Source organism: Plectropomus leopardus, chromosome 21 (assembly GCF_008729295.1).
Source record: "Plectropomus leopardus isolate mb chromosome 21, YSFRI_Pleo_2.0, whole genome shotgun sequence".
Taxonomy (NCBI): Eukaryota; Metazoa; Chordata; class Actinopteri; order Perciformes; family Serranidae; genus Plectropomus; species Plectropomus leopardus.
In genome coordinates, this window is record NC_056483.1 from 8,710,324 (window position 1) to 8,736,334 (window position 26,011).

At 40.5% G+C, this 26,011-nt stretch overlaps 1 protein-coding gene across 9 annotated transcripts in view; it reads left to right on the forward strand.

Annotated features, from left to right (window-relative positions):
• si:ch211-285f17.1 (sickle tail protein) overlaps window positions 1–26,011 on the forward strand; it is a 135,528-nt gene that overhangs the window by 97,753 nt on the left and 11,764 nt on the right. For 5 of the 9 annotated variants that reach the window (XM_042510691.1, XM_042510686.1, XM_042510690.1 and 2 more), the window contains exons 3-12: window positions 1,891–1,971; window positions 4,090–4,285; window positions 8,321–8,519; window positions 9,585–9,678; window positions 15,835–16,652; window positions 18,987–19,091; window positions 19,628–19,677; window positions 22,489–22,628; window positions 22,749–22,924; window positions 25,549–25,679. In XM_042510691.1, coding sequence (XP_042366625.1) covers window positions 1,891–1,971; window positions 4,090–4,285; window positions 8,321–8,519; window positions 9,585–9,678; window positions 15,835–16,652; window positions 18,987–19,091; window positions 19,628–19,677; window positions 22,489–22,628; window positions 22,749–22,924; window positions 25,549–25,679 — 1,990 coding nt within the window. The remainder of the gene's footprint in view (window positions 1–1,890; window positions 1,972–4,089; window positions 4,286–8,320; window positions 8,520–9,584; window positions 9,679–15,834; window positions 16,653–18,986; window positions 19,092–19,627; window positions 19,678–22,488; window positions 22,629–22,748; window positions 22,925–25,548; window positions 25,680–26,011) is intronic. The other 4 variants (XM_042510687.1, XM_042510688.1, XM_042510693.1 and 1 more) reach the window with 2 other exon arrangements.

Below are 26,011 nucleotides of genomic sequence, written 5' to 3' on the forward strand. Positions count from 1 at the left end.
GCAGTCGTAATTAAAAACTAACAATATTAGTTTTCTTTCTTCTTTTTTTTCAAAAGTATGTTATATTGATTTCAGCTGTATAGCTCTGCTCTATCCAGTGGCTACAGTATTAATTTACATCACAACATTTTTTTAATGCAGTAAACTCATAAAACATGATAGTTAAGTAAATATTTATACAGGTTGAAGTTTCAGTGCAGGCTCATCTTTCTCTGCTTTGGTATCTCAGAAAATATTGGATTACGCTGCCAGAGCAGTCTGACATAATTACTACCTACAGGTGATGGAGGAAGCCAATATGATTCTACATTCACAAGGGTGACACAGTAACATACGAGAAGACAGAAGAGCGGTGTGGGAGGGCCGTTTGGACCCACCACCACTGAATAGGCTCATAAATCATTCAGTGTTCAGATTGGATTTCCCAACACATGTCTGGTCTCAGGTGACACGTCAACTCCATGTGACCCCCCTGTTTTTAAAGGTCACTATCATCATGTATTAACAGTATAAGGGCACATTTTTATTCATGTATTTTTAATCTCTGGGCGCTGCAGCTGTAAGCGTATTTTAATGGAATTACAGGAGTTGAGTGATGGCTCAGCAGTTTTGCCTGCTGTGTCAGGTCAATGTGAAGATGCGTCACATACCGTAAACGCTCACACACTGTAACTCAGCAAATATCACACAGGGATGACAACAGTGATGCTTTGAATTGGTCTAGAGATACTGTTTAATATTGATGATAGCAATTAATATAATTAATAGAAATTATCAAGTGGGGGGTTTCGAGGAAATCGGTGTCAGAACTCATTAAACTCAAATAAGGTTTAAAAAAAGGTGCAGCTGGTTTATTGCCAAGTAGATTTTCACATACAAGGAATTTGCTTTGGTGTTTTGGCACACAGACGAGAAGCATAAAAATAAAATAGAAAAAGTCACTGATGAAAAATTAACATATAGAAAAAAGATTAAAAATATAAGTGACTGTTTCATATAAAAGAAATGACAGTAATAAAATTCTGAATTAATGTAATTAGTGTTTCCTGTGCATGTATTTATTTGTAGAGGCTGCCACGATATCAACATTAACCGCCACATGTTGAGTTTTTCTTTAAAAAACAACAAAAATTACTGTTTAAAATAGGTAAAATCTTATTTAACTGTAGAGCTACGTACAGCATGTTCCTTTGTAATGAGTCCGCCCGCCAACAGACAGTGACAGGGCAGTAAGTTACCTGATTATTGATGGTTTTAACATTAGAGTCGAATTGTTTCGGTGTTATTTTAACTTTGTTGGGACTGTTAAACAACTCTCTCGAATATTAGCTGCCGTAGTCTGCTGTTCTGCTGCCGTGTGAGCTTGTGCTAACTGGCCAGAAGGTGAAATGACTTGTTTGCTGGGAGTAGAGCGACTCCGGAGACAGTCAATTCAATGCTGCATCTAATCTCTGTAACAGGAGCAATAATTTTTTTAAAAATATAAATCTTAAAGTTGGTGGAGCTATAGTGTGCTGCGTCTGCACTTCTGTCTCACAGCTTTGTCAGGTGTTGTTCTGCATTCAGAGCCTATTATTATGAGCATTATGACCCCCCACCTCCTGATGGAAGCTTTTAATATTCACTGTTGATCACTTCTGATGCTCCAGCGCCAAGTCGAGACAGTCCTAATAAATAAATACTCCCTGCTGTCAGATTGTGTTGAAGATATATCTGCATCTAGGTTCTTGTCTAACCTCTCTCTACTTCTCTTTGGCCTGCTGTTGACATTGATTTGTTTCCATGGTTCCTCTGTTTTGTTTGATGACCATTTTCCATCTCACCCTCCCACTGGCATCTCCTAGCCATTTGCTTTTTATTTTCTCCTTCACCTCTTTTTTCTCCCATCAGTCTTTGCAGGCCATGCTCTCCTCCCTTCACTCTGAGCTTGACATTCAGAGGTACTTGATGAAAATCCAATTGACCCACAGAGTTAGTCAGCCTTTTATCTTATCTGCACCGTGCCATTGTGTGCGTGTCAGCGTGTGCGGCCATGTTTGCATCCTCACTAACATCTGCTGTGTGACCAAAACTTGTGCCCCCTGTACCTTTTAGTGCCTGACCTGTCTGTGCCTGCCAAGCTCATTTGGCTGCCAGTATTAACCAGTTCTCCCACAAATGTCAACTGCACCAAATATATAAGGCTTAAATTCTTTATTTGTCTGTATGTGTATGGGAGAGCAGCGCGTGCATGCAGGTGTGTTCAAGATAACCTGGTGGACCCGGTCTCGTGCATTATTCCACAGCACCGCACTTCTGCCAGCGGAGAAGAGCATTTGATAAAGAGCCCAGTGTTCACTGACCTCTCAGTTCTAGTCCCACCTCGTCCTGCTGGTACAGATCACCTTACAGGGCCGCACAATAGCTGGAGACTAATCAGGCATCGTCTTATTGTAGCTGTGGCTCAAGGATGCCACGTCATGCGGATCAGATTACAGAGTAGCCAACTGATCTTTAAATCTTGATGACACAATTCTAGATCCTTAATCTGTGGTAAAAAAAAAAGGAATTTCGTCTTTAGAACCAGCGCCGTGGGTTTCTGTTTGATCTCCCTCAGGGTGTCATCATGCACTGTTTGAAAACTTCTTTTATACGCTGTTAGCGTCATTATTATATCATACCCTGGCTCATGTGGGAGCATATAAAATTCAAAAGTTGAGACTCCTGTGATTAGAGGCTTACTCACGCTCGATAACTTTTAGTTGCTGTGAAGTGTTTGTGAGACAGTACTGAGCAGTGTGAGATGTGCGAGCATGTATCAGTGAGATACAGTATTAACACTTCTCTGCAATATTGCATGAGTGCAGCAGTTTGTTTTATTCAGTTGTTGTGCTCGAGGGTGCTTTATTCCAGCTATCAAAGAATGTGTGTGACTCATAACAATGTAAGAGTGGCAGATACGGTGTTATTTGGCAACTCCACCAAATGCATCATATTTTAAAGGTCCAGTTTGTAGAATTTTGGGGAATACATTGGCAGAAATTGAATATCATATAACAAGTATTTTTCTTGAGTTTATCCTAATAATAAGAATCGTTGTGTTTTTGTTACCTTAGGATGAGTTGTTTATATCTACATAGGGAGCAGGTCCTTGCCCATGGAGATCGCCCAGAACAGACAAACCAAACATTGTCTCTAAACAGAGCCATTTGCGTTTTCGCTTAAGCCACCATACTACGAAGCCCCTCTGCAATGAGCACTGTCGGAAAAACACATATTTTTTAACGCAAAACTTCTTTATTCCATATTTAAATTATTGTTATTATTTTTTTATTGGAAAGGAAGAAACTTCTGCAGATAATTTGTCTCTCAGTAAAAGACTAGTGAATGTATGGATCCTGAATTATCAGAGAAAAAAGGTGAGCACATACTAGCAGGCACCCGGTTAGCGGCCCATCTGCGACATACCAAACAGCGTAGGAGAAACACTGGTTTGTAACATGAAACTGCTTTATCAAATATTTTTATCACTCATAATTAATGGGTCATTGGTTTTTGAGAGGAAAAGACTTTGGCCGATAATTCAGCTTCCGATTAAAACCTCCTGAACATGTGGATCATTAGTTACTGGCGAAAAAAGGTGAGCATATGTTGGCACACAAATGTTGAGCTAATGCTCCGTTTGTGACATGCCAAACAGCGTAGCCAGCGTAGAAGAAACACTGATTTGTATCGTTAAACTGTGTTGTACTGTGTTTTTAGTGGTTTAAATCACCAGCTCCATTTTATTTATTTACTTATTTTGAGGAGGAAGAGACCTCTGTGGATAATTCAGCTCCCAGTAAAAACCTCCTCAACAATAAACAGGGAATTTAAAGTGGTAGACGTTTCAGCTGGTTGCAGTCTGCAATCCTCACCACTAGATGTCACTAGATCCTCTTAAATCTCACACTTTTTAAGGCGTTTGTTTGATACTCACAGGAAAGTTAGAAAGCTTTATGTCATATGTCATAGACTAAAAAACAAATGCATGGACTGTATAATTTTGTGTTTAATGTGTCCATGGTCTAACCCTTACCATATCATGTTTCTATGTGCCTCCCCCTCCAGAGCAGAAGCCCAAAGCACGGCCCCAGTCCGCAGCTCGGCGTCGGCGACCAGGTCGACCACCTATCCCTGGCCTCCCTGGATTCGTTGGACACCATGTCTGATGCTGACGCACCCACATCCTTCACCCGCGGCACCCGGGTTCGTGCTAGCCTGCCCGTGGTGCGGTCAACCAACCAGACAAAGGACCGCTCACTAGGTATGGATCTTTTGGGTAGAAAACAGTTGAGAAAATGTCTTATCTGGGTTAAGTTTTGTTGCTTCTTTTGGACACAGAATGTGTCACTCAGCTGTCTTGTAGTTCTCTCAAAATCCCCAGACTGCTACAGAGAATTTTTTCTATCTGAGAAAAAGGGCTCTAACTCAAATCTTAAATTGACTTTGTGAATAGAATGAGGTGAGAGTGAGTTGACTTTAATCCTCTTCGATAACCTACATTTTGCATCTTTTATAGCATAATCTTGGCACAACTTTAAAACTCTCTGTAACTTCTAACCGCACCAAGATCTCACCGTTTCACCTTGTCCAAGTCTTTCGTCTCACTCCATCTATCTCCACCTCTCCTCCCTCCTTTCTTTCTCCACCTCAGCTCACAGCTCTGTTTTAATTAGAATTCATTCCCTCTGTAGTGAAAGATTAGGGAATCCATCCACAATATGCCATCGTGTTATTGACAGGATTAGAAATGGGTCGTCTTATCAACACACATGGCGCTTCATTTGCATCCATATGCAGAAACGCTGTGAGTTGTGCAGAATTAGACTGCTGCATTAGGGTGAGAAAGTAGTGGAAGGAGTTTGTAGAAGTTCCCAAACAAAGTGTAGAGTCTGTAATTTTTCAGGAGGATAGTCTTCAAAGGTAGCTCACAACTCAGCAAGGCATCTGATGCGAGATAATAGCAAAGCCTCTGAACGGCACACCTTTTGACCAAAGTGAAAATGAATGAAACTATAGGGTGCCGTTTTCCACGCTTTTTTTGTGCCAGTAAGTGTCTCTTGCTTTGCTTCAGAAGCAGAAATGCAAAACCTACACAAGAAAACCTGACAACACTTTTTGCTTTTCAACACATGCGTGCACAAACACACACATGCACCAGCTCTGTCTTTTTCCCTCTCAAAAACATCAGGACAAAGCATTATGACAGCGGGGGGTTATGGTGTGATAAAGGGGGAGGAGAAAAAAAGGGGCACCACTAACTACAGTGTCCCTCCCACAGCCTCTCACGCACACACACAAACACACAGGCACACACTTCGCTGGGTCCCAACGGACATTTGGGGCTTCGTGTCTTCAGCTTGTACTGTAGGAGCTGTCGCATGGGCTTTTCCACAGCATCATAAGACTTAACAGAAAGCAGGAAGTCCCTAAAACCCCTAATGTGAGTATCAGAATTCATCTAGAGTGTGGCATCAAGTGTATTGTATTTCAGGTTATGTACATTTTGTGGTTTTGATATCGCATTTTTATGCCTTTTTTGTTGCATTTCGAACTTTTTGAGGATATTAACTGACAAAGAAAGTTTTTTTCAGGGTTGCGCTTAGTTTAAACTTTTGTGTAAAGAAATGGGTGATTTGAAAGCTCAGACAGTCTGCAGTGTTATGCCCATTTGGTCAGGAAACCCACTGGCCATTTGCTTCCAATCCTGAGTGAAACCAGGCGCTCAGGAATGTAACACGGCTCTTTGTTAGACTCGAGCTGTTCAACTTTGTTGCTGCAAATAAAACCGATGTCAAAGAATTCAAACCTTCATAGCGCGTGCTCAATCAATAGCGCTTTGTCATCAAACTCATTCACTTTAATTGCCAACATCTGGATGAGAACTAGCCGACTGTTAACATAACAGCTCTCAGGGGAAGGATGAAGTTATTCTGCAAATGGGCACTTTGTTAAGTTATTACTACCCAGAAACCCAGACAGACCAGAAAGAGCAATGATAGACTCAGCAATTTTTATTTCCTGGATTTGCCCTCTCTCTGTCTCACCCCGTCTCGTGGAGCATGTTGGATCTTGTATAATATTTCACCAACATCTGGTAGCTTTTACTGGCTCTGTCCTTTTATGGGGTTACACCAAGTAAAACCATTCCTCCTTTCCTTAAAACCAGCTTTTTTCGGTGCTCAAATGTAAAAGTGACATTGAAATGAAGGATTTATGTGCATCACAACTGTTGTCTCAGCATTTAATGAAACTGACATTTTGTGCGATTTGTATGAAATAAGATTTTAAAAACAATACTAAAGTTATTTTGTACCAGGTAACGGTATAGTAAAAAATCTATTCTATTCTGTTTGGATCTGCAATGAATTTGAGAATAGAAATAGAAACATGTTTTTTTCTTTTCCCTGGCATTGTTTATACAAGTGCAGTGTGGGCGTGTCCATAAATTTTGTGGGGGAGACATCTGTTTTTGTAAAGCACAGTACAGAAGCCACACCCTGGGTTCAGAGGTTCAGGCTTTGGTCTTTTTGATGCACAACTTGCACGGTTCCACCCCGAGCGCACAGCCCTGCCTCGGCCCCAACTCACTCACTAAATATCAAGTAATTTGTCTGGAAAATACTGCATGCTGTTCTCAAACACGTGTGACACAAACAGGGGCTGAGTGGCAGGTTTAGCATAATATCACATGTCTTACAAGTATGTAAGGGAAAATCAATCAGGACACCATTTGCCACAAAACATTTTTTTTTTATATCAGATCAAAGGCTTTGTTGTATTTTGGGCAACAGTTTAGGGTAAGCATTCATTCTGAATCCTAATTCAAGAGTTAAAAAAAGTTTCCCTAACCCACAAATGGTCACTTTAAAGGACAGTTTACCATCCACATGTTCAGAAACTTAGGAGGACAAAAGTGATTTTTATGTTAGCTGGTAGGGTTAGATAGTATATATGGTGAAGCAGGGGAAAATAGGGCCAAATTTATGCTGTGGTCCAGGCACTGAGCAGGCATGGCCAGACATTGTGATGTGGGCAAGGTGCCAACTGTGTTTTCACAGGTCAGGAACGGCACAGGAAGAGGTGGATATTATTTAGATCGTGCCTTGATGGTTGTCTGGGGCTTATCCAGACTGCAAAGCTTGCTTTTTTATGTATGACCAGCCCTGCTTTTGCTTTGGTTTCTTTTCTTACCTTAATCCAAAACGATCAAAAGTTTTAAAAAGGCCTAAATTCAGATTTTGACCAACTTTAACTGAGTACATTCAATGTTAGGGAGTAACTAGTTACATTTAACTTGTTACATTAATTAAATGACAAAGCAAATGTAATTGTAACAGTTACTAAGAAAAAAAAATAAATTGCTGTTGCTAATCTAAATGCTGGTAATTACAAAGGGGTTACATCTGAAAAAAAATCTTTTCAGTATAAAGTTTACATGTTGAATAAAACAATAATTCTGATGCTTCACATCTTTGCCTTCTTTTGGCAGATTTTTGGACAACGCAACATTTATGCACTTATGTTTCTTTTAAACGTCATTGCCCTGTTTTAAGTTTTGTTTAAAAAAGTTACATTACTTTGATGAAGTAATTGAAACAGCCACATGAGAGTGTAACAAACTTTCTGTAACCTGTTGCATTTCAAAAGTAACCCTACACTGCTAAGCAATCAGTCTCTAATTTCAGTTGCTATATCAGTACTTAAAAGGCCGGTTCAACCCCAAATCAGAAAACACATTTTTCTTTTCTCACCTGTTGTGTGTTGTGTGTTGGTGTGAGTTGGCGAGTGTTGGAAATATCGGCCATACAGCAGTCTGCTTTCTCTCCAATATAATGGAACTAGATAGCACTCAGCTTGTGGTGCTCAAAGTGCAAATAAATACCTGTGAAAAATTCAAGAGCAATTTCTCTTTCCATAGGTCACAACCAGGTTACTCAAGGTAATCCACACACCTTGTTGTGAGCACTTTGATTTTCTTTCTACTGAGCTCCACCCAATAACGTTATCACCAGCAGAAAGAGACATTGCTGTTGAATTTTTCAAATATACCACATGTAAGAGAAAAAAAATACCTGTTTTTGATTTAAGGCCAAACTGTCCTTTTAACAGATTGACACTAACAGGAGGACCACATTTCTGAAGCATCTGAAAAACTAAGAGTATAATCTGCGAGAGAAACAAAACAATGAGTCACTACTCATGCAAGTTGCCTGTCTGAGTCATAGGAAATGTTTTCATCAATTTAAAGTAGTTTACTTCCGGTTTATCACCATGCTCCCCTTCTTCCTCTCTGCAGGTGTGCTGTACCTGCAGTACGGAGACGAGACCAAACAGTTCCGCATGCCCAATGAGATCACCAGCATCGACACTGTCAGAGCTCTGTTTGTTAGTGCCTTCCCGCAGCAGCTCACCATGAAGATGTTGGAGTCGCCCAGCGTCGCCGTCTACGTCAAAGACGACATGAGAAATATGTACTACGAGCTCACTGATGTCAGGTAAAAACATATGTTTGTGTGTGGTATAACACAGAATACTTCTTGGACAGCATGTATTGTGTTTTGTCAGTCTAAGTTTAACAGGGCATCCAAGGTTTGTAATAGTCCATAGTTTCAGTCTTCCTCTGAAGGTCATTTCCTTTTCCCCTCCCTGAAAACTTCCCGTCTAAACTCCCCCTGCACAGGAAGTGTCATTGCCCAGGAAAACTTCTCGCATCGCTTTTCCATCATGTTAAAACTTAGTAGGAAAAAAGTTATTTCTAGAGGAAGCCCTTTGGCAAAATGTCTTCTGTATACCCAAACAAACTATGGAGCACTCTTGAGAGACTCGGATGACATTCCTGCCTGTTGTCCTCTCTCCTCTGGTGAAAGTTTGACTCTAGAAAGTTTGAACAATGTGAGTCTTTATTTTTTTTTACTATTTGAGGTCTTTTTATGCTTTTTTCAGAGAGTAGTTTCCAAAGTATGGTGTACTGTGTATAATTTACAAGCACACAAACACACATATAAGAGCTCACTGCTTTTTCCTTTTCCTTCTGCCTTCCTGGTTTGGTATTCACCAGCGTGTCCTATCAATAATACAACAGATTTTATGTGCTGAGACGGTATACAGCCTTTGTTTTAGCTGTTTTTAAGAAAAAAAACATTACTATTGAAGATATAAGCAAATTTGCCCCCTTTCTCTCCAGAGTTCCTGTTGGAGTGCAATGTGTACTTTGTGACTAACTCTTTATCAGGGCTGTAAAAACAGAAAAAAAAAAAAGTCTCGTGATCCGTTAAGGTTGGTACAGGTAACTAGGGTGCACAGTAGTCAGAGAGTGAGACCAGCAAAAGAAAGCTCTCAGATTATGTAGTCGAGCCACGTTTCAACACAGTATTAGTCGATGTTTTGTTAGATTTTGAGGAAATGTCAAATTACAGAGATCTGTCAGAGCCTCTGTCAGGGTATGTGCCCTTAGCAGGGCTGACGCAGAGACTGAGATCCAGGCTGAGGCAGGATCGGCCACGGTCTGACGGTGATATCTGGGCTGCCTTCTTACCCCGGTACACTTCTTCCCCTTACAGGAACATCACTGATCACTCCTGCCTGAAGGTCTACCACAAAGACCCAGCACAGGCGTTCAGCCACGGGCCGAGACCTACCAATGGCGATGCCAGGGTGAGTACTCCACTGACACCGACGCTAACAGCAGTGAAAATGATTGTCTCGTTAACAGCAGCAGCTGCGGGGAGACTTGTTGATAGAATAGTAAGCCTGGCCTCCAATTCTTCTCATTCTCACATCCTGTTTGTTAAGGGAAGGAATGTCCCCCTGCCTCTTCTTAATCTGTTTAGAGGAGGTCTCATATTGTTCTCTCAGGGGCCTGCGATTGGGCCTCGCCTGTAACGCTCTGATGCAGCTTGCTTAAAGGACAATTGAACTCAAATCTCAACTATTTCCCTACTTCACTCTCCCCCCAATATCAGCCCTAATCTCTTTCTCTTGTTCTGATTCCTGCATGTTTGTTTCCTGCTGATGTAACAAAAGTAAAGCCCCAAAGAGCCCTTTCCTCAAATGTTCCGCCTCAAATCCACCTCTCTAATCCGCCTGACCCTCTATCTAACCCGCTGCTCCTCTCCGCCTGCCGCAGATTTCCAAGTGGCGCCGCAGCCCCAATGTGATACTGTGAAAAATTACATTAACCTTAGCTATAATTCCATTGCCACATACTGCATGTGTCACATAAGTGTAAAGTGAAATTGATAATGTTTAAAGGAATGATGAGGCAAACATGATGATGGTTTAAGAGGTCCCGGTTCAGATGGCGTGATGACTTTGAGGTGCAGCAGAAACTGTTTTTATTCTCCGTCGATGAAAGGAGAGTTGCTCCGGCTGGCTTTCTGTGATGGGGTCCTTCAAGGGGAAGTGAACAAAAGACATTTGAGGGGGGAAAAAAAGATGGCAAAAAAAGATACAACTGAAAAAGTGAAATAGGAATTTAATAGCGCAAACAGTTTAAGATTGGGAAAGGTCGCAAGCTGGCCACAGCTGAAGAACATTAATTGTGTGGAACAGCTTTTCACATCCCCATTTTTTTTTCTTTACAGAATTGCCTGTTTAAGAACCCTGGCACTTGCTGAATCAGCGGGATTAAAAAATATAACTTGTGCTGGATGATACATAAAGCGAGGAGAAGCAAGGCAACTTTAGAAGGGCTCTTGTGCAAACATTGTGAAATCCAGGCATGACGTAGTGATATGCTCAAGTAGATTGTTGTCATGAACACTTCTGTCACTGTTTAACCAAGCAGCAATTGACACAGATACGAAGCTGGTTGTGGGGCGTGGAAGCCAGATTAGTGAATGACACAGGATTGAACATTTGAAAGAAATTTGTTCAGGGTTCCTACTGATCCTTAACAAGTCTCAAAAGACATTGAATTAATTAATCTAAAAATAAAGCTTTAATTGGTTTTAAAATGTCTTAAATCAATCTTCTCAAAGTCTTAAAAATGCTAAGAAATGGGAAGTACAAGTTTTATGTTTTGATTTTTTTTTCCGAAAATCTCAATAATTGGTAATATCTTTTTTTTGTAACTAATTTACCAAATACTCTCATTAATGTCACACAAATCAGGATAGAGGAGTTAACAACACATTATACCCTTGATGACACAGGGGAGTTTAAAGAAGATAATTGGCTCTTTAACCAAGTGTCTTTACCGTTGCACATGGTACAATGCAATGTGTACGAGGCTCTGTGCATTATATGCAAAAAGTTGCAACAGGAATCAAGGCAGCACACGTGTGAGAAACACCACATTTTTTTGTGTTTGTTTTTTATGTTACTACAAACATTTATTGCAAACTTTTCTCTAATCCTTTATAGTTCATGTCAGTTCATGTTTTTATTCTACTGGTAAAGTTGGTCTTCAGTTTCATTTCAAGTGGCATTAAAATAGTTTTAAAAAGTCTTAAATTTGACTTCCCTTAAGATGTAGGAACCCTGTAGTTAGATCTCATTTGCATTAAACCAAAAATATGTATTCTGATGGCTGCCCTTTCCCCACAAACATATTTGCAAGTTTTAAGGGAAAAGTTCACCCAAAAAGACCCATCTTAAAAAATACAATATTTTTTAGGTTGCTAAAATACACTTTGTTGCTGACCCCCATGCACAGCCGTGCTTAGCTTCCGTGTTGGCCTTCGTCGTGCTGGCTGTCATTTTCTGTATGTAATACACTGACTATGGATAAATACCCTGTATAACCCCACTTCAAAAAAACAGAACTATCCCTTTAACACTCAGACACAAACACAGACATCGTGTACTCCAGTTGTAAGCAGTGCCTCTAGTCTTGGCAGCTGTAAAGCTCAGACTGAAGATTTTTTTGTTTGCCTTTTAAAGAATGTATGAAAGAGACAAAAAAAAGTCTGTCTACGTTTTAGCAACACCATTTAATAATGAAACAGAAACCCTGGCACTCAAAGCAAAAGGGCAAATACTACAACTTAATGAGCTGTACACCTGTTCAAACACTTTTTCAGGGGGGTTCACTTCACATCTGTTTGGGCTATTGAGTGTCCTCTTGTCTCGCATGCAAGAATCCCCGGCTACGGATCACATCATCTGCAGTTACTTCTGCTATTGATCTAAGTCTCTGGCCAAATAGAGCTGTCTCTGGTTATGAAAACAACAGTCTTATCTGTCAGTAATTGATTTAAGGTGGGCAGATGTACACGGTAACTGATAAGTAACTTGACACGCTGAACAGGCAGCAGACTGTTAGAAAACAGACTTGTTTCCCTCCGTTTATACAATCTTTTGTCACATTTTATCGAATTAAAAAGCAGCTTGAAATATTTATCAGTAATCGTGTAAGGGGTTTTGCCTAAAGTAGTGCTTTGTACTCATATAGTCAATAGTGGCTGTCAGAAGGGATGTTATGTACACATTGCTGGAGGAGATATTTGGTAAACAGACGGTTTAGTTATTGGCTAACCTCTGATCTGTTCTCTTTAGGGCAACCCACCTAATTTTAGTGTTTATTTTTCCGGTTTTTACACACAGTTATTATAATTAACAGGGAGCTCCCATCTTCTTTTCAACACCATTATGTACACAGCAGCATAGTACTATATATACAGCAATATAACCAGCTATTTAACCCTTTGAAACCTGAGCAAATTGGCTTGATTTCTTTTTCTTTCTTTTTTTTGAAGACATGGGGAAAAAGGCAAGGGGGAATTTGGAAAGAAATTTCCCCGCAGATTGTTTGTTTTTGTTTTTATACTTTCATTTTTCTTTATCTTTCTCCCTTTGTGTGCTAATTTTCAGGTATTCTCTTGTACTTTTTTATTATTTTTTATTGTGTTTTTGCTAATATTGTGGTCATTTCTTATCAAGGTGCTCATTGTTTTTTTCCCATGTTTTTTAAAGAAATAAAGCCAATTTGCTCAGTTTTCAAACCTTTAAATGTTAACATACTAACTGCAGTCTGTGAGTCAGCTTGGGGACCCTTTCCATCCCCAACATGGCAGGAGATCCAGGCGACTTTGTGCGCTCCTACCAGACATGCTGCCCTCATTATTGGGAGCTTAAGAGCATGGTGAAACAAAGAGAGAGTCAAACTCAAACCAAATGTTTCTCAACACGGCCTCATATGGTCTCATGTTTATTTTCAAACTCTTTGCTCCTCTGTTTTGTCTCAGTGCAGAAATGTACAGACAAATACAGACTGTCTTTATTAAGTCAGTGTATTGTGAGGTTATTTTAAGAACGGTCAGTCTTCCAAAGGTGTAACATCTGTTTGTGGATTGACAAGTGGTGCCTTTTGGCCCAAATTGTTCCTATGAGGCTGTGCTGGGATTGGTAAAGCAGTCAGAGGTGTTGTCTAAGGCTCCAGAGAAATTCCTGCACAATAGGGCAACTTCTCTTTTTATACATGTAGGCACCTCGGATAGTCATTAGGGTTTGATGACGGTCTGCAGGGGCTCTGTGCAGCTTAGATTTCCTATTATATGTTTTGTTGCCTGGTCAGACTTGTTGCTGCCATATTTATGAGCTGTGTGTGTTTTCACTGCCAGCAAGTTTCTTTTTTCCCCTTTGTTATCACAGCCAAGCCTGAACCCTTTGTTACTGTACACTTTGAGCAGTTGTTGGTATCCAGTTCACACACACACGCACTCACACTCACACCTATTTCACACCCACTGTATTGTTCTCGTAGCTATATTAATCTGTATCAGCGCTTAACAAAATAAATAAAGGCAACACAGAAAGAGCACAGTGCCACAAACTGTACCTGAAGTTTGTGAAAGAACTTTGCACAAGGTTTCGACTTGTCTTCTTATGTAGGTGTAACCCATGAGTCATACCTTGAAGGAACAATTGCTTGTTTGTTTGACAGCAATAGAGGGTTAGACAGGAAGAGAGATGAATTGGATTGGGCCCTGCATGCGACGCTGCTCAGCTCAGTGTTATCATACCCGGCAGCAGATCACATATCCACAGGTTATATCACTGTTTACACACTATATTTCAGTCGCCCTAGCTAGCACAGGGAAATGTTTACTTCTATGGAAAATGAACTAAAGCTTGAAATAAACCTGGGATATTGCAGTCATTCTGCCTTTATGAATTCACAAGTTTTTGACTCAAACAAGTCTACGCCCATGATACATTGGTGATAGCAAGACAATGTAACTTTTCAGGTGATTATAGAAAACATGTACATATTTATATCTCAGTTTTGAAAGTTTTGACTCAAACCAGTCTATGGCCACAATATACCTGTAACAGCCAGACAATGTGACTTTGTTTGTGGCCACAAGTGACTAGTAGGATTATGGTAAATTATAAAATGTTAGCTACCGTTAGGTACAACAAGCTATTACAGCAACAAAATCTCTAATTGTATGTGTCATCAGGGTCTGTAATTTACACATTTCCTATTCATTGTTTATGTAATGCAATGCATTCTGGTAGTAGTAGCGTTGAGTTTCAAGAGACGGGGCATCTGCCCTTCATTTGCATAAAGTTGAATTTAGTCTACTTTATGCAAATCTGTGTCTGTCTGGTTTGACTCGCCTCTGGAAACGCCTGAAAAACATTTTAAATTTACCATTGTTGATCTAAAATGAAGACAGATTCAGCAATTGCATGGCAAATTCCTTACCTCAAAAGTTTTTAGAGATCCAATTTGATAGGCTGTTCTCGTAATGTAAGAGAAAGTTTACATCTAAGCCAGTGTGTTGGATTGCTTTTAAATCTGGAAGCAGACAGCCTTACAGCCCTAGTGGTATGCTCATAAAGCTCAATGTCAATAACTACCTGTGGACAGTGTGGCATAAGTTTATTAAATTGTGAAAACATTTGTTTTTCTGCTTGGCTTCAACTCTTTAATTGTAAAAGAAGGAATGTGTTACAGTCTCGCTTTAAGTAAGCCGTCAACATGGAGGTCAAGGAAGTTATGCAGAGATTTGACAAAGCTGTCAAGAAATGTGATAAGACAATTGAAACTTGTCGTACTTCACACAGCATGTGGCTCACCACATTAACCAGATTTCCCTCTACTTCAACTGTGTTCCTGCAAGACTTTCACCTCTTTGCTCGTAGTTTTACCACCTACAGCCTCCGCCCTCATGTATTTTCTGTTAACCTGGAAAGCCGCTCTTGTTATATCAGGTTTATTGTATGTTAGCCTTCAAGGGTCCTTTATGGGTGGTCGGGCTCGGATTAGCTGGCTGTTTAAACAGACTATGCTAGACAGGTCTTGTTGAAAATTAACCATCTTCTAGCCCCAGAGGTACACATGTAAATTCTTTTAAGGAGGCCCCAGTTTTACCTCCAGGAGAGCATTCACAGATTTGTTTAAAGTTGAAAAAAGTAATTCAGTTCGCCTTAAAACTACAGACTTCTCATCCAAGAAATAATCTTTATGCGTAGTAATATTGTTTTATAGAAGCCTGTGGGTGTAACACTGAGGACTTTGAATGAAATGCTGCTCTGTGTACCAGGGGATAGTAGCATTGCGAGTAACTATTTTCTGCTTCTGGAGAAACTGCTGACAGTCTGTTTTCTTTGAAAAGCAACAGTGTAAACTGAGTTAGCTGAATGTTTTTGTTTCAAGGGCACTTCAGTCCAGAAATACAGGATATATACAAAATAAACAGTAGCTGAAGCTCTCAAGCGGGCAGAAGTATGCAGTCTGTTTTACTGACCAATCTTGAAACTCAGCTTGTTTTAACTTTTTATGAATTATGTGAAGTAGTAACCAGTTTTTATGTTTGTTAGCGCATAATAAAATACCTATGATTTTTTGCTTTTTTACAGATGCACAGTGAGATGGTGCATGGCACTCGCGATGGGCCGCACCCTCTGAGACAGCCCCCTATGGGTCCCCCACCACACCACCCAATGCAGGGAGCACTTCCCCCGACTCCCCACTCCATGCCCCCGTCCCCCTCCAGAATCCCATTTGGCCCACGGCAGGGCTCTGCACCTGCCAACGCCACTATCCCAAGGGACCGGTTGTCTAATGCCAACCCTCCGGCCCGCTCTATCTCACCCTGTCCCAGCGCCATCTTGGAGAGGCGGGATGTTAAGCCAGATGGGGACATGGGCGGTAAAAGCCACACTCTATCCAGGGGAAATGAGGGGTTATATGCTGACCCATATTTGCTCCAAGAGGGAAGAATGGGCATGGCTACTGCCCACGGGCCACATCCCAATGCTGGGCTTGATGGTCCAGATCATGGCATAGGGGGATTTCACCGTGCCTCCATCCGATCCACGAGCTCTTACGGCGGGCCGAGTCCCACAGACTCTATGGATCATCCCTCGCTGTACAGGCAGAAGTCCAGAAACAGCCAGCTGCCTACTTTGGGATCCAAGACCCCTCCGCCATCCCCTCACCGGATGGCTGAGGTACGGATGATTGACATCCATGGCGGGCCTCCACATGGCGGTCCCCCTCATGGTGTGCCACCCCATGGCGTTCCCATGGAGAGAAGCTCACCTGTGCGCCAGTCCTTCAGGAAGGAGGAAGTGGCAGGGACCAAGCCACGGAACAACATGGGATCACCTGTAGTTTCAGACCTCCAGGGACACCTGCAGGGGCCCATCCCAGCTGCCACTGATCATCAGACACGGTAAGCACAAGGGGACCGAATGTTAGATACAGTGGTGAAACTGTCATAAAATATGACATCAAAATATGATATTGCATGGGAGCATGGACTAACTCTGCATCCCAGTTTCACCCTAACCATGAGCTGCTGATTGTCAATCCCTGGCTCTGACCGTTTCATCATTTCACCATGACTGAAAGCAAGAATATAACCCACCGTGTCACTGTCTTGAGCATCAAGATCTGCAAATTAAGAAAAGCAGACTAATGCACATGATTATGCATAACTTTGGTTTGTGTGTATAACCAGTTCTGCTTATGTGACCATTGTTTTCACAGTCTCTATTCAAACTTTGGAGCTCACAGTGTTGATTATTACAGCGTGTAGACCCACACAGAGCTACCATCATTGAAACCGTATAGTATCTGGATACCCCACTAAGCCACTGTATATTTTTTCTGTTATTCTGCGAGTATTGTTCTAACAACAAATCCTCTGCAGAGTCTATTCAGTGGGGATAATCCAGCAGACATTTTGGTACCTGGTTTAGGTTTGTCCACTCAGACTGAGAGCACATAAACATAGAAAGAGGGATGCTTGCCACTTAGCCAGACAAACGTGGTTTCACTAAAGGAGGTTACAGAGGCTATGTGCGTACCTAGAAAAACCAAAGAAAATATTGACCAGGTTGAATAAGTATTTAAAATGGCCCAATCAGTCAAACATATCAGGCTAGACCACCTGGGCAGCCCAAAACCCCCATTAGAAATGCCCTGGGAAAAGAGTGTTGGAATTTGAATGGTCAAAGTACAGTGCTTAACTTTCAAAATAAACATTGTCCCAACACTCAGTGCTCTCTAGCTGTCATAGAATTTATCCTATTGAAATATGCTGTATGACACTGAGGTTTGGCACTGTTGTGTTCACATAGACCCATAGACCAATCCAGCAGCATCCAATCAACTTGCAGGAGAGAACCATAAGAACTTAGTTACTGAGCGCCAGTTAGAAAAAGGGATATCAATAATATATGATTATGTTAACTTCGTTCATGCACAGGCAGCCAACAAAAAAATGAATCGCAGTATGCAAACCATGCATATTTGAAGTTGCACAAAGTTGAGGCTAATGTTAACACAGGTTGCGAGCTAATGCTGAGCTACATTAGCCTAATATCTAAGTAACTTTTAAGAAACTTTCTTTTAACAAATATATGCAGATTTTATAAAGCAGTCATGTTTTTTGTAAATGTTTCTGGTGTTGAAATTGCACTACATTTGTTTAAGAGGGCAGCAGGAATTGCTTAGGACTCGAAACTCAAAGCTTAGTATTTGCAACTCAACTTGGACTTCAAAGCAATGACTTGTAACTTCACCTGGAATTAAATCTTATGTCTTAGGATTTTAAAAGTAGCCTATGTTATTTAAATACACCTTTATTTCGTGAATCGGCTAACATTAATGCTGTTCATTCCAGCAAGTCGGCTCTTAAGTCCACAGATCTACTAAGTTTGCATCAGTCTATCATTCTGACAGCATTCAATCAATCACATTACGACTTGTTTAGGACTCAAAACTTTAAGTTTAGGACCTGGGACTTGACAGTCTTGACATTGGACTTTACTCTGAGCTTCAGTGCAAATAATTGATACTTACCTGTGACTTGCAAAACAATGACTTGGCCCCATGTCTGCATAGACCTTGTGTCTGTCTATTGTCTGTAGCACAGCTAAAACCACCCCGTGTCCCTCACTGTGTCCTCAGCTGACCCCGTATCCTTCCTCAAGATAAATGATCACATCTGAAACAAAAGTTGTTCTCTTTTCCAACCTCAAGGCTTACCAAGCAATCTCAGTGTAAGGTCCCCCTATTCACTCCTCTGGTGTTTGGCTTTTCTTGAGGCAGAGATTGTCCTTTTATTCTCTTCTGAGCGGCCACCACTTGTGACACCCTCTTGTTTTATTTAAAAAACAATACAACTTGAACACCCTCCGTTCCCTTTCTGCTTTCTTGAGTCGTCCATCTTGTTTATCCCATTTGAACTCAAGTTTTATTTTTATTTTTTTGTGGGAAGACTGAGTCAAGTGTTGTTGCACTGTTGTAATTCAGAAACTTTTTTATTTTGGACCAAAGTCAATAATAACTTAGGACATAATTGCAAATCAGTTGCAAAAAATATTCCCCACTGTACAATCCAGTGAAATAACAAAATAATTCATGGACAGGTAATTAAAAACAATTGATTATTCTGTTACAGTCTCCCCGTTTCCATTCTGAGCTAATATTTGCTCTCGTGGCAGCTATAATATCCAATAGGCCTCCGTGTTGAAAGTAGAATTTTCTGATGTTTCTGCAGAGTGCGAATGAAGGCTATGGAGCAACAGATTGCCAGCTTGACTGGTCTTGTTCAGCATGCACTTTTAAAGGAGCCAAACTCTAGTGGCACCAAGGAGCTACTAAGGTAAGCAATCATAATACAGGAAAGAGCGAGGCATCAGGGGAAATGGAGTTTCAAGTGAAAAGCCTGACTATCCAGCCAGAGCCGAAAAGATAAAGTATCCCCTTTATAATAGCCATATCGAACCCTTAACGCAGGTTAAATAGCATCTGGTAAAGAGGAAATAGATTTGACTTTGATATTGAAGTCACTTGCTCTCTAGCTAAATGGCCACTGTGTATGATTTATGTGGCTGCATTTCAACTCTTTGCATTTCGATCTTTTCTGTGGAGACCTTGTGTTAATGTTTGCTTGACAGTTTAAGTCTTAAAGGTCTGTGACTGCAGTGAATTTGTATGTTTTATGCTATGTTGAACACTGATGAAGCTTGTTAACATCATTAACATCATTTTAACCTCTCTGGTTTGTCAGTCTTTCCCATCATACCTTGTTGCGCTGTGTTTGTTCTTACTAATACAAACCTGAATATCTTAAGTGCCCCAAATGTTGATTATTTTCACAACCAAATCCTGCTCTAATAATTTTTTCTCTGGATACAGTGAGAGACCACCGAAGACATCATCTCCAGCCCACAGTGCACATAGCTCAGGTTAGTATCAGTGAGTATGTTTAAATGCACAAAATAGTCCAGTTTTTGCCCTTATTCCAAAAAAGACACTATTCCTGCTAAGCTATTTACATGGCTAATGAAAGTGTATCCTGTTTACCGCAGCCGTGCATACTCTGGTTAATATGCCCTGTTGTTTATCGCATCAAAAGATGGAAAAGTCAAACAGTTGGAGCCACTTGTGATTTTGCTTCTTTGCATCAATGTAGGATTTTTTTCACAGTTTCCTATGAGTGCAAACACAGTTTCCCTCTTTCATTCCTTCAACCATCTTCTTAAAAACCTGTTGACATGCAGGGCCTTTGTAATGTTTGAAAGCAGGTGTGTTTCTTCTTCTAACCAGAAATGTTGGCTTTTCTGCATGCATCTCTACCCCAGTATTACCAACTGTTTGCAAGTTGGTTCGTGTACATGTGTCCATGACAACACAGAGCCGACCATAAACAGATTACAGGCTGTGTGTCGCAAACTGCAGTAAAAACCCAAATTTAGATGCATACACTGAATTCACTGTATACATGTCCAAATAATGCCGTTAAAACCCAAATGATACCTGAATATCCCACGTCTGATTTGGAAAAAGCCAAATTTTGTAAACTGCCTTGTTTGGAATATCTAAACAGAATATGCTGTTTATATGACCCACATCAAATGTCAAATTCTGCCACATTAGGAATAGTAGGGGAATAATGGTGTAACCATAGCCATTGTTATTCTGCTCTATTTCATTAACTTTTTTTTTCTCTCTAAAGAGTTTTAGCGCCGCAATGTCTTGTGCAGACAAGCCCACACATCAGTGTCAGTCAACAGTCTGCAATGAGCAGTGCTGGAGGGAGGGAAAACAAAGTCAGGCTTCTTTGCTTGTCATTGGTTCATATTTCCCTACACTCCTTTCCCCCGTACATCCAGTTTAATAGGAGATAAGAGACGAGAGCTAACACAAGCTCCTCAAAGCACTACTTAAAACAAGATGCTATTACTTCTCAAGCCTGCCAAGATGATACAGCGATTCGATCTCAGCTCTGCAGCAGTTTGTGGCCAGATCTCTGATGGATAAAAAAAGATCTGCAACCTCACCAGTGGCAGAAAACACAACACTATTCATGTATCTTGAGAGCTAATCTCATGTCTTGTGACGCATTTCATGTGAAGCTTTCAGAGGGATTTAGTTGTCATGTTGTGCTTGAGCGAACCTCCAAAACAGCAGAAAAGTTTCAGTGTGGGCTTTGATCTCGTCAGACTGCCTCTGCGTCAAACATGAGAATTTAGCTGCACTTTTTTTGGCAATTCCACAAATGCTTCTTCATTGTCACTACACAGCCTGCACTTCTTTTGATGGACATCTTGTCCCCAAGGCCCCAAACACAAGCAGCAGTGTACATTGTAACCTGTAATTCAGGTCCAGGCAGCTGTTAAGTAGTAAGTAAGGAATATGTTGTGAATGGAGTTTTGGGATTAGGAAGACAAAAGGTTTTTCTTTTACTGCCCCGGCAGAGGGTGAGTTTCTGTGTCGAGGGAGCTTAGAGTGCACTGTGAACATTCCCTGACCTGTTGCATAACTCGCAGGCAGGGACACTACTCTCTTTAATGGACCTCATGTTTCTGAGGTAAAATGATTGGTTCTTCCAAATTACAAAACAAATATTTTATAACTTACCTCTGGTGGTGCCTAGCCAAGCATAGTTTTGGTTTTATTTGCCCACACTTTGAGATATTTGTCTGCGATATTTCTGCTTCTAAGCCAATATAATGGAGTTAAATGGAATTTCATTTGTGGTGCTTACAGCATTCAAAAATGAAATTTAAACGTAAACTTTTTAATGTTAAAGTCTTCAATTCAACCCACTCCAAGGAGATGTGGATTTGAACAATTTATTTCAGGAGCTGTATTTGACATTTAGAGCACATTGGCTTTAAAAAAAATAAATTTTTGAAATGTGTGTAAATTCACTCATAAAATAAATTGTATAATAAATGTGCTGTTCTCAGGGGTTTGAGAAACACTCACAGGGACTTGTGCTCTAACATGCACACATGGCTGGACTTCTACAATAATAAACAGAGATGCTCTGATTACAAGACAGAGAGAGGCAGCGCTCAAGAAGCAATTACTCCACTATATTTTTACACAAGAAACACTCATTCCTGCTATATTAATGCTTTGGCTGTAGTATGCAGAACATTTAACTGATATTAAATGCACTCCCTCGAATGACCAGCCTCTGTTTTTAGATGTGCAATGAAAATATAAAAACGTCATTAGAGTCAAAGCTCAAACCGGCATTTTTGAAAGCATGGAATTAAATTCCTATTGTTGTTGGCCATTTAGGGCTGCTCACCCAAACCACAAATATTACCTCCCTTGGTTTCCATGGTTTCAACCTCTTCTCTGTCTCTAGCGGTGACTGAAATGCTGAAATCAGCTGACAGACATTTCAGAGGTGCAGCCAACAATATGCGTGCCAGTAAATGTGTGCTTATTGTGCAGGGGGAAAGACAACCACAGAGGGAGAGTTCAGGCAATCAAACATTAGGGAACATTAAGTCAGAGCAGTGTGTTGCCAGGGAAAATGTGTTTTACAGACATGTACAGGCAACCAATAATAACCAATAATTTGTCAAGAGAAGTCAGACAGTATGACGGTGTGAGGGTTTGGAAAAGAACAACTCTGTCTGCTCCCCCTGAGGGAAGAATTTTATACATTTATGTATCTGTTCAACAGTTTTAGTGCTATTTCTACTGTATTGTTTAGTTGCATTTTTCAAGTTGTAACTTTTTTCCCACTAATACAGGTGGTTCACCAGTCATGGCACCCAAGAGCAGCGCAGCCCCATCAGATAAGGGCCCAGTTCCTCTCAAAGTCAACCTCCTGCAGTTCAGAAAGAATGTTTCTGACCTCAGGATGCAACTCCATCAGATGAGACAGCTGCAGGCAAGAACGCTTTCCCCTTTTAATTAATTTCAAGTGTGTTGGTATCCACTACAGCTTTTTGTGCTGGCCTGCTAGTTCGGGTCATCTAATATCTCATTCCCACTGTGTGCATCCCCTCAGCTCCAGAATCAGGAGGCATTACGAGTCCAGCTGAAGCGGGCAGAGCAGGAAATCAGTGTAAAACTCGCAGAGGCCATGCGGGGTGTGGAGGACCCCGTGCAGAGGCAGAGAGCTCTGGTAGAAGAGGACAGGCACAAGTACTTGGGTCTAGAGGAGCGTGTCCTTACACAACTCGGGTAAGGCTGCTCAAAATTCACTTCCATAACAGGTGCTGTGTTTTTATATAGTCTGAAATGGTTAGATAAGGTTGTTTGTATTCATTACTGAATGTTTATTGTTGTTAGTATTAGAGATGATTTAGTGCACACCCATGCGGCTCCAGTCAAGGTGTTTCCATTTATAGGAAATCCCCAAAAGGCTTCATTTTTATCAGCTTACCTGGGTTATTCACTCCTAAACTCTTTGACGAGCCAACGCCCTCTAAATTATAGCTCACAGGTTTATACAGGCAAGCAGTGCCTGCCTCTCAGAGACAGCCGACGAGAACAATGGATCCAGCTGTGGAGGAACTGCCCTGCTCTTGTGTTAATTCACTCACTTGCCAATGGGGAGCAGTATTGAATCTTTCTTATTTAGATGTTTACAGGCAAGGTCAACAGTGTTGTCTTGCTAAACAGTGGTTAACATGTGCTGCCATAAACACAGCGATATCAGCTCATGGAGACTGAGAAGTGAACGGACGGAAGTCAGTGGATTAAGCTCTCTGTTACCCTTGGTATTCAGCCAGGTATGAGTCAGCAAACCACGGCTGCTGGCACTTTAAATAAGGCTTGGTAATTAGGGTTGCTTGGCTTTAAGACCAGTGGGAGAATGTGGTGTGAAAACCACTGCCCTCTCAAGAGAAGAATTTAATCTATTGAGACCAAAAAGGGCACATTTTGTATCATTTTGCACCTCTGTGGCTACAAGAAGACTCAGCACTTTAAATTATCAAAGTTGGACTACATGAAATAGTTTGGTCATAGTCTAAGGACAGGAATACTTGAAATAGCCTAAATACAAATTAGGACTTTCTGAAAAGATGGTTTGTCATTGTCAGTGGACAGTTTAATGATGTTGACATAAAATGGGACACTACCATAAATTGATGTACTTTTTTCAACTTATCAGACAGCCCTACTTGTTTTAATACTTGCCTTTATCCACTTAGTTTACTAATGATTATTGATCAAAAATGGAATTGTGTTAATATTTTTTCAAAGTACTAATACTGATTCCTACAATATTGTCACATTAAAGAGGAAATTTGGGGAAAAATAGTAATGATGGGTTCTGTCTCCCAGTCCTAGCATCTCTGAAGTGCTTTTGAGGAGATTTAAAAATACTGCTTTTGAGGAGATTTAAAAATACTGATATATATATATATATATATATATATATATATATATATATATATATAATCTTAATTGTAACAGTGTGAGCTGCGGTTGTAATACAGCTAAAATGGGACATTAAATATAGTTTTCATGGCAAATCAAGACTTCACTCAAGCAACCAATTTAATGTTGATTTGACCCCAAACATGTCACTAGATTGTGTATAAACCATAGTGATTTTATTAAAACGTACCAGTTGCATTAGTTGTTTTCGTACATTGCTTATAGCTACATAGTTAGTGAATTTGATCTATGAAAGTTGTAAAAATGCTATACAACAATAATCTGGTTTAGAATATAATCATCACGCCGACATGATGACTTCATGTCGACATTTACGTAGCAAGAGAATACTTGTGTAATAATTGTAAGGTGTTACGTTTAAGGCACCTTTTCCCTTAACTCTCATATTGACATAATTTTCAATAAGCTCATAAACTGACACAGCATAAAAGAATCAACAATTTATGAGCAAGGCTGCCTCTTATACTCTGAAACACAGAGATGTACATTATGGAGACGTATTGTATCTGTTTTTGTCTGTGGGAGGCTCGATTAAAAACGTGAAATCTGTTTCTTTTGTCCTCAGCTGGAATTTCCCATTGTCATTCCCATTACCAACAGGCCTTGGCATAGCAGGGCATTTAACACACTGTCTCGTTATTACCTCTCCCATTCCCTTTAGGGGAGTTCTATAAAAGAGTTTCTCAGGGGTACCTGGCCACAATGAAACACCATTTTAGTCCCTCTCATGCAATCCAACACGGCACACAATGTTATCATTCGGCACATTTCCCTGCGGAGGAGCCATTTTTTCCGAGCACTGATGTGGCTGTGAAGCAGCGTGCTGCGTTTTCTATGTGAGGAAGTGCTCTCATACAAACAAGCTCTCACTGAAAGTGTAAACATTTGTGGTTTTGATGACTATCTAGACAAAGCATTCTGATGTAAACTGGAAAGTGCAGTGCCAGGTGTTGTGTTTTGACAGTGTTAAGCCTTGTACATACTTTACATATGATCTAATTTCTTCTTTTTCTATGGATCATGTCCAAAAGTTAGCTCTCACCTTTGCCCAATCACTATCACTGTATGATCTTTCAGATAAATGATTTTGTCCTGCCCCCTGGTGTCCGCTAAGAGTAAAAAACATGCAGTTAGTAGTGGAAAAAGTCTCTCTCTTCATTAAATATTGCCTAACTAGGTACATGCCAGAATTAAAGAAAAATAGACCCTGAAGTTGAATAACATATATAAATTGAAACATTTAATCACGAGTTTCCACTCATTTTTCATTTCTGTTGTTGAATATACCAAATGTGCTCAATATTCTGTTTACTGACTGAATTGTTGTTAGAATACCGGATTATTACTCTCAACTCGAAATGTTTTGTCCTCTCTGTTGAGCATTTTGTTTTCCTCTGCAGTGAGCTGGAGCAGTATGTCGGCTCTCTGCAGAAAGACTCAGCAGCGACACACAGAGTAGTGACCCTGAAGGACGTGGAGGAGGGAGCGGTGACTCTGAGGAAGGTGGGAGAATCTCTGGCAGGGCTCAAAGGTAAGACAACAGACAATATTCTCATTACTGCATACAATATTGTGTGTAGCATTTTTGCTACTTGTTAAATATTGGACGTGAGGCTGGGTAATGATGAGAGCTGTAATTCTGTGGGCTATTTTCCAATATCAGTATATATCACGAGATGTCGCATAAATATCCGTTAAGATGTGGTAAAATAGTTTAACTGATGTTCAAAGCACTAAAATAGGTTCCACTATTATGGAATACAAGTGGTGGAATTGTGGACATGTGTATAACAAGGATTTTAGTTACTAGTGTTGTGAGTTTTTAATTATGTATTTTGGAGAACGGTGTCGGAAACAGATCGT